Below are 9,264 nucleotides of genomic sequence, written 5' to 3' on the forward strand. Positions count from 1 at the left end.
GAGTCACATATGCACACACACATGCATGCCTTCTCAGACAGCAACAGACTTCTCTGCCTCTATGTAGAACCATTTGTCCCTGTTCCAGTGTTCCTAAATCAAAGCCCTTCCTGTGCTACAAGGCGCAGTGGAACAGTACCAACAGAAGGAAGGGGGAAGGAGGGGGCCTGAGTTTATCTACTCTATTACTGGGTGACCTTAGGTGGGTCTCTTTGGTCATCTGTTTCCAAAGCCAAAAAGGCTGATGCAACACATGGGTCAAGATGGATATCAATTATTGTGCCTACAGTTGGTGGGGGTGGGGAGGGTCTTAGTCAGCTAGGACTGCCATAACTAAACATCATAGACTGGGTGGCTTAAACAACAGAAATTTATCTCTCACAGTTCTGCAAGCTGGAAATCCAAGATGAGGGTGCCAGCAGAGGTGGGTTCTCTCTTCTCAGTTAGCAGATGGCTGCCTTCTTGCCCTCACATGGAATAAAGAGAGATCATCTCTCTCATGTCTCTTCTTATAAGGGTGCTAATCCCATCATGGGGGTGCCACCCTCATCACCTAATTACCTTCCAAAGTTCCCACCCCCAAATACCACCACATGGAGATTAGGGCTTCAACATATGAATTTAGAGGGGACATAACATTCAGTCCATAGCAGAGGGACACATCCAAGCAAATTCCATCTGTGGCTGTGTCGATGAAAGTGAAGTTTCAGGGTGAGGGGGCACTGAAGACCTGCTCTTCTCTGCTGATCAAACCCCACCTGGAGTTCTGTCCCCTATCCTGGAGTCTTGTCTGCAAAGGAACGTGAAATAAACCATAGACAGAGAAGGCATCTTGGAAAGGCATTCTAAAGCCAGATTCAAGTGGAGTCACTGGATGGGAAGAGCTAGATAAGGCTGTGAGGGACATGGGAGGGGGGATAATGGAGGAGGTCAGGTCAATGGGACTGGTCACATCAAAAAATAATGTCAGGGCCCAGCCTCTACCAGTGGCACTGAGATGGGGCCCCAGGTCTCAAGTCGAGAGTTCTCAGAGGGTATCCTGGAAGTAGAGATGGCGTCTTGCTTCTGAGCAAAGCTGAAGATGGCGGTAAGTCTGGACTCCACCTTCCTCCTCCATGACCACCTGAACCACCATACATGCTTCTTCCCCAACTTGGCTTTGAGAAGCATACCTATCTCCTTGCCACCCCTCCTTTTCTCTGTCCTCTAAAAAAAATGATATAGAGCAGGGTTTCCCAAACCCCAGGCTGTGGACCGGTACTAGTCTGTGGCCTGTTAGAAACCAGGCCGCACAGCAGGAGGTGAGTGAGCAAAGTTTCATCTGTATTTGCAGCCGCTCTCCAGCTCTAGCATCACCGCCTCAGCTCCACCTCAGATCATCAGGCATTAGATTCTCATAGGAACACCGGTCCCTGGCCCCAAAAAGTTGGGGACCTCTGATACAGAATATCTACTAGGAGACCTTCCCATCTATTATCTCTTTTATTTTTCATAACAATCCTCTGAAGCAGGAAATATCATTCTCATTTTGTGGAGGAAAAAACTGAGGCTCAGAGAAACTCTCAAGGCGCCTGAAGAACAAAGCTATTAAGCATCAGAGCCAGGATTTAGGGCCATTCTTCATAACCAGAAAGTCCATTCTTTTTCACTCTGATAGCTATTGCCTCCTTTCAACCATCCTCCTCTTCTGTCCACACAGGCAGCCGATTGGCATGGAACACAGCTGTATCCTTGGTGCTCTTTGTGTGGCTGTCTTCTGCCTTCTGGGCAGCACTGCCCCTCCTTGGCTGGGGCCACTATGACTATGAGCCCCTGGGGACATGCTGCACTCTGGACTACTCCAGGAGGGACAGGTGAGGTGGGAGGTTCCCTTCCATGGGAATCTTGGCTTTGAACCCTTACAACCACAATTTCACAACTGAAAATTCAATGGGGGAATGTCAATGAGATTGCTAGACAACCTCAACATCTTAGTCATGATACCCACTTGCAGGTTGACAGTGAGACTGAATACTGGCCAAGTGGTGGAAATGTTATGCAAACAGAGTAGGGCCCTAGAAGGAGCATCATCCAGTGAGCTATTGTCCTGTGTTGGTTATAACAGCAACTGAGCCCCATGACTCCCTTGACATCTTCTACACACTCAGCTGTCCAGCTCTGAATTTATTATTTTCAAGAGAAAGTCATGTCCTCAGTTTAATAGGTACAAAGAATGTTACAGTCTTTGCATTGGAAGAGACCTTGGCAAACAATTCAGGTCTCTGAATTCCCTGAGCACCTGCTGTGAGCCAGGCCCTGAGCCAAACTCTGGAGAGGTGGGAGCAAATACTTAAGGGCCTCTCCATCACAGAGCATATGTCTAGTACTGCTCCATTCATGGGGCTCTGGGGAGACCAGAGCTTAGGGAGACCCATTAGGGGCTGCCCTGGGGAGGGGCACAACGGCTTCAGCCTCCCTCTTCCCATCCAAGTACTAACCAGGCCTGACCCTGCTTAGCTTCTAAGATCAGATGAGATTGGGTGCGTTCAGGGTGGTATGGCCGTAGGCACTTCGGCCTCCCTCTTGTTTCCACTAGAACCATGTTTCACTCATCTGCTTTACATGTTTACTCACCTTTACTGATGAAGCATCTGCCCCTGATGATGGACTTCCCAGGTGAAACCCACTGAAGATCCCCAGGCCTGGACCGAGTGTCCTTCCAGGACACTCCCTGCAGATATTTCTCCAGTCTGCATCCAGTCATTCTGGCAGCCCTTCTGCCCACCCATCCTTAATGGACAGCACCAAGGGGACATGGTATCCCCTTCATGAATGGTCAGCCCTCCCACCTCCCATGACCACAACGATTTCTTCAGTGACCCAGTGTCCAGTGTCTTTGTTATCCACGGTCCCCTTTCGAATCCCTGTGCCAGGAACACTCCTCAAATGCTCCTTCCTCTTGGTTCACTGACACCTCTATCTGGTAAATGCATCTCCCAAATGGAAGAGTCCCATTCTTCATACTGAGGGCACAGAGAACAGGGCTGAGCACTTGAACTGCCCAACAGTGAGTTGAAGCAGGATTTTCCCTCATCTCAGCTCCCTGGCTCCTAAAGGCAAGTTCTAGGAGGAACTAGTGGCTCCTTGGCTCTGAGGGGAGTTCAGCTGGGATACTGGCTCTGAGCACCCAACTCTGAGCACTCATCTGATGGGAGCAGTTCCCTGCACGTGACTGTCCAGAGCAAAGGCTGATGGGCCTTTGAGGACAGCTGGTAATCCCCAAGACATGACTCTTACCCCTCTATCCCCTCTGCCTGTAGAAATTTCACCAGCTTTCTCTTCACCATGGCTTTTTTCAACTTCGTCCTACCCCTCTTCATCACGCTCACATCCTACCAGCTCATGGAGCAGAAACTCGGGAAGACTGGCCATCCCCAGGTAAGGACCAACTTCAAGAGCAGGAGAAACCTCTCTGTCCCTCTCAGGGACACCAGGAAACATGAATGATGCGACAGAGAGCGATCAAGGGTTTTCAGTGTTTTCTATAATCGGAAGGAAATCCAGCTTTCAAATCCAGTGTTAGGGCAGAGGAATGTACCTTCCCTGTCATCACTGGGAATAGCTAAGACCTGGAGGAAGGAACAGGACTGCTCAGACTTACCAGACACAGGGTGCCCTTCCAGACACCATCCATGCTGTTATATTTCCTGTGTCTCAAGGATGTGAGGGTTGGCACAAAATTATACACTTTTAAAATGCTGCTTTTGAATTGCTTCGAGATGTTTAAGTTAATCACAGGCACAGGCTGTTACCACATAAAATCACATCACAAACACATTTGTCCAAGCAAAACAACACTTTAAAGTAAGCCCCTCCCCCAACCCGCTATTTCTAAATTTCTGTGTTAATATTCCTTTGTCACAATTTTCTTTTAACTTTGTCACCTGGATAATCTCTAACAGATGAGTCATACCAAGCACCAAAGATTTTTTTAAAAAATAGATACTAATAGTATTTTATCTGCATTATGTCACTTCATTTTTGCAACCACTCTCAGATAAAGGAAGGTTTCATAATTCCTATGTCACTGACTAGAAAATCGAGACTGAAAGGGGTTAGCTAAGCAACTCATCAAAAGCCACAACCAGGAACAGTGGAGTTGGATCAAACTCAGGTCTGGGACTTTACCACCCAAGTGGTCGATCATGGTACATAAAAGAAACATTCTCATTGCTGAGACTTAATCTACCACATTGTTTTCCCCCTGTGAACTGGAAAAGGACTGTACAAATCTACTTTAGCTGGAGACCAGCTTACCCTGACGAGGGCTATGCTGGGGCCAGAACTACATCCCAAGTTCTCAGCTCAGTGCTCATCTGTTCATCACCACCTCCAAGCCCTGCCTCAGTGCTCAAAGTCACCACGTTTGTTGGAGGTTCAATCAGCCAGAAGGCAAGTCAGGCATATGGGCTTTCTCATTTTTCCAGGTTGACTTTAAACCATAAGTTCTGGTAGCATCAGCAGAAGTCACCCAGGAACCTTGATTGCGGGCTTAAGTCACCTTCTTTGTTAAAGGAAAACATAGTCAAGAGAAAATAGGCACTGAATTTTAGCATCAGAATTTATCATCTGAGAGTACGTGAGAAGCAGAACATGGCAACCTCCATCCTGAAATTAGATCACAAGTCATGCGCTCCCCTGTGACCCCAGATGGTACCACATTGCCTGCTCCCTACTTGTATCATACTCTGCGGAAAGCAGCCCCTTTGAACCCAGGACAGGTTGACCAGCCAAGTGGCTGCAGCTGTTGCTGATGAGCTGGTTCTGGGACTGAGTTGTGAGGGCAGCTCAGCCTGGGGATGCTCATGCACACAGCCACACTCTCAAAGCCAGGGTTCAACCATGAAGGAAGCTCATTGTCTACCCCCACCCACTGCCTCCAGGCAAGTCAGGTATTATCAGGCCATTTTACAGACAAAGCACCTGAGGTCAAGTAAGACTAAACGACAGGCTTAGGGTCGCACACCTTAAACAGCAGAAAGGTTCATCTGGTCCCAAGTTTTTCTGCAGGCTCTGAATCTTCCCACAGTCCAGTCACACTGCCTGGCCCTGCTGAGTGCCTGCATGGTCCCTGGGCTGTAGGGGGCTGCCAGCCACCAAATCAAGTCAGTGCCTCCATTCTGTGACAATTTCTCCCCAGGTGAACACCACTCTGCCAGCCAGAACGCTGATGCTCTGCTGGGGACCCTATGCCCTCCTGTATCTATACGCAGCTGTCATGGACGTGGCCTCCATCTCCCCCAAGCTGCAGATGGTACAGATACCTCCAGTACCCAGAGCTGGAACTTTCTCCATCTTTGCGTCTCTCTGTCTTATCCCATCTTTCTTTCTTGCTTTGCTGCCTCCATGATAGTCTCTCTCTCTTCCTCTGAGCACTCATAATGCATTGGGAATTTGCTTGTCACCCAGGGCACATGGGGCTGCTGTGTGATGTTGCCTAAGCCTCATGTGAGATGACAGGAACAAACAGCCAGATGGTGAACATGCACTCTGGGACCAGGGGCTGAGACATGCGTGTTCCCATGCATCATCTGGCAGCTGGTCAGGGAAGACTTAGAGTTGGCAGAATCAAGCAGACAACAAAAGATTGGTGGCTTTGGGTGGGGGAGAGCTGGGGTCACCAGGTGGGACCAGGGAGAGGAGCAGAGGCTTTGAAGCTTCTTTCCTGGATGTTTCTGTCACAACAGGTGCCCGCTCTCATTGCCAAAATGGCGCCCACGATCAACGCTGTGAACTATGCCCTGGGCAGCGAGATGGTCCAGAGGGGGATCTGGCAATGCCTCTCGCCGCAGAGAAGTGAGCGGGACCATGCACAGTGAGCCTCTCCATGAGGCTGCTCAGACCCAGGCCCACCCATGCTGCCCTGGACTGAGCCCCACGCCAGGAAGCTGCCCTGAGAGCCCTGCCCAGCAGCCTCAGAAGCCAAGCTGCAGACATGTATCCTCCATCCCCAATGGCCCTGTTGAGCCTAGCCCTAGGGAACTCAGAGAGAAATCAGGCTACATGGAAGGAGCTGGGCTTTGGAGCCAGGTGGACCTGAGTGTTAGTCATAGCCCTCCACACAGAGGCTGAGAGACCTTGAGAAAGTCACTGCCCATGACCGCTAACATAAGGATATTAACACAGACTCCATGGGGCTATTGTGAAGCTTGAACAGGATAATGTATATTCACCACGTGCATAATAGCTGCTCATTAAAACAGAATTGTTAGGACTCAAAGTCTAATATAGAAAGAGATAAAAGCCGCAGGGTTATTTGTGGAAGCTCAACCCAGGCTGCCAGCATTCAGACACCACTTATTAAATTGTGATCTGGTGCAAGTGATTTACTCTGCTTGTGCATCTGTTTCCCAGCTTGTGAGATGTGATGACAGTAATGGTGGTTTGACTGTGCAGCAAGGATCAGGATACTACCTGGCATGTTAAGTGTTCACAGAGAGTTAGCCACCAGCACCCACCAGTCAAAGACAGCTAGCTGCATGTTGCTTAGTTGCCAACATTAAAAAATCGGGACAATTTATTTAAAACTCCAGATGTCTGAAGAGGAGGCCCCACCAGCCTTCTCCATAGTGACAGTTTGCAGAGCTCAGGGCAACTCTGCCCTTTTCCCAGGGCATGTCTTCTCCCATCAGCTGCAGCTCATGCTTTCCCTGTGGAGCTCGTGGGCATCTGGGTTTGTGACACTAATGCTAGGATTGCCGCTTCTGGATGTACATCTGCACCTCCCACAAAGTTTGCTCTTCAGGGACAAGGTGTGGAAGGCACACAGACTTGAGTAGGACCCATTGCCCTAGAGGGAAAAGGAGATGGTTGGCAGAAGGATCGAGAGCTTCACGGAGGGTCCGATGATGGAGGAGCAGTTGCAGGAAGGATGGAGCTGAGGGGAAAAGAGACAAGACCCCAGGGCTGGGGATGGGGTGGTCATGAGAACAGCATCTGGGTTCTGTGCACCAGGACCTGCCTCTTGGTTTTACAGATGCAGAAAATCAGGTCACATAGACATAGGTCACAAGAAGTCTGCACAAAGCAGAGGCCTGTTCAGTCATCTTGCAAAACCAGTGGGGTGAAAGGAGGCAGCCTTCCTACAGCACTGTTTTCTAGACCATGCCCAGTGCCAGGTGCTGTGGAGACAAGATGCCACTTGTTCTCACTCCAATACCCACACAGGGTTCTTGTCTTATGCCCTGGAGTGGGGCCAGGAGGGGAAATCCCAGATCCAAGCCAGACTCACATACAGACTGAGCAGGTGACCAGGAAGACAATGGGGTCCTGGGCCCAGAGATATTGACCCAGCCCTCACAGCCCACGGGTCCTTAAATTGTCTTTACTGGGACCTTCCCTATAATCCACCATTCGAAACATAACTCACTAGGGAAGGACAAAGGAACACAGTGAGGAGAGAAGGGAGAGGACCCCAGATTCAGAGAGAGAAAGGGTAGATGAGTGGAGACTGAAGACAACCAATGGGACTGGCCAGTGTCCCCAAATATGCCATACCCCCACCTGTGCTGAGGAGAGGTGGAGAGAAAGGCAAATTGGCTGGGCGTGATCAAGGGCATCTTTAGTTCAAGCCCAAACCCATGTGGAGCAGGGGAAGGTAGGCTCAGAGCATCTCTACTCTGGACTGTGTCGGCAGGAGATAGCCCAGTGGGAAGTGATCAAAGCCCCTGGTGAAGCCATTGGCTTTAGAAGCTCTGAGTCTACCTACATGCCTGCCTCTCACTCATAGAGTGGGTTTAGGGAGTCTCTTTATCTTTAGGCTTTCCTACCCATGTCCCAGAGCACTTTCAGCATCTCAAGTCCCCTGTGGACACTGTGTGCAGGGCCTCTCCTCCACCCTCGTTCTCACCAGCACCAGCACCCCCACTCACCCTTCCATGGAGCAGCTCAGGCACCTCTGCAGGCCAGAGGGACAGGGGAAGTAACAGTCTCATTGGAGGATCACCTTTCTGAGGGCCCTTGGTACAGTTACTGGGCTGGGAGAGGAATCAGAGGTGCCAGTCCCTGGATTATGGCCAGTACCTGATACAAGTTAGAGCACAGCTCCCAGAACCTCCTGAGGCTCCCTTCGCTCTGTGCAGCCCTGGGGCCAGTTTTCAGCCCTCAAACATTGTCTGCTGATTACTACAGTGAACATATACATTTTTGTAGTCAGAAAAAGTATGAGAAGAAATAAGCTACTTCTGCCTCCTTGGGGCTTTTGTTTCCTGGCCCCTTCCGTTTGTCTTATTTTGGTGACAGTCCCTCGCAACCAACCTCATTCTCCTGCCCACCCTAAGGCTCCTGCTGAACAAGGTCCTGCCCTTTCTGGGCACCTCAGGTCTCTTCATCTCAGTTCTCTTCCCTCCGTTCACTCATGTGGCCCCTCCAATGCCACCTAGTAGGAATAGTGCCCTGCTCCTCCCACACACAGACACAACAGGTTTGGAGGGGACACACCAGCACGGGGGACACACCCCCACCCACACCATCCATCACTGGGACCACCACACTCTCCTCAAGTTCCCTGAATGTCAGGAGAACCGAGGCTGCATGGTGGGCAGGGGAACGAGAAGCTAAGAAAAAAGGGTGAAAGCAGCAAAGACTTCAGAGCCTGCTCCACAGACATGAAGGCTCGAGGCACCTTCACTGGGGCCTGGGAAATGGCCCAACCTTTACTTCAGGCCTCACCAGCACTCCAGGCCATTGGCCTCAGCCCACACTGTGCCACCAAAAGGACCCAGGATGGATTTGGAAGAGGCCACCAGGAGGCAGGTGGACAACAAGAACCAGGTGCCATAAAACTATCAAGCAATCACTCAATCACTTCCTCATTTGTAAGTCAGTGTCCATTTGACCCCTAATCCCTCTCTGTGTCATTCGGTCTTGTTCCTCTACTCCCTCAATATGTATTTAAAGAACTGCTACTGTATGTCAGACATTGTGTTAATGGAATGACACAGGGTCAAGATCCTTTCTAGTCACCTCAGAAGTCCATGGCCTCTTCTCTTCATGGCATTTGTGTGCAAAATATAGGTGCTAATATGGCAATGAAGTCAAAACTAGAGGTTAGGGTAGAGCTACGTCTAAGTAACTGGAATCAGGCACAGTAATAAGGGTGATCAAGATTACCTGGAAGTTTCCTTCTGAATCTTTTCAAGTCTTTCTTCAAAACTAAATTCTTTTCCCTCATTCTAGACAAATTAAACATGCCCTCTGAACTTCACTGTGCACTTGGTTTAACTG

At 49.8% G+C, this 9,264-nt stretch overlaps 1 protein-coding gene across 4 annotated transcripts in view; it reads left to right on the forward strand.

Moving 5' to 3' along the window:
• The window catches only part of RGR (retinal G protein coupled receptor), a 12,655-nt gene extending 4,272 nt beyond the window's left edge, over positions 1-8,383 (forward strand). Inside the window, exons 4-7 of one of the 4 annotated variants that reach the window (XM_039872268.1) lie at positions 1,700-1,853; positions 3,300-3,417; positions 5,180-5,293; positions 5,727-8,376. In XM_039872268.1, the coding sequence (XP_039728202.1) occupies positions 1,700-1,853; positions 3,300-3,417; positions 5,180-5,293; positions 5,727-5,858 (518 nt within the window). In that variant the 3' untranslated portion in view covers positions 5,859-8,376. Of the gene's footprint in view, positions 1-1,699; positions 1,854-3,299; positions 3,418-5,179; positions 5,294-5,726 lie in introns of all 4 variants that reach the window. The other 3 variants (XM_039872269.1, XM_039872270.1, XM_039872271.1) reach the window with 3 other exon arrangements.
• Positions 8,384-9,264: the final 881 nt, after the last annotated feature.

Source organism: Pteropus medius, unplaced genomic scaffold (genome assembly GCF_902729225.1).
Source record: "Pteropus medius unplaced genomic scaffold, Ma_sr-lr_union100, whole genome shotgun sequence".
Classification (NCBI taxonomy): Eukaryota; Metazoa; Chordata; class Mammalia; order Chiroptera; family Pteropodidae; genus Pteropus; species Pteropus medius.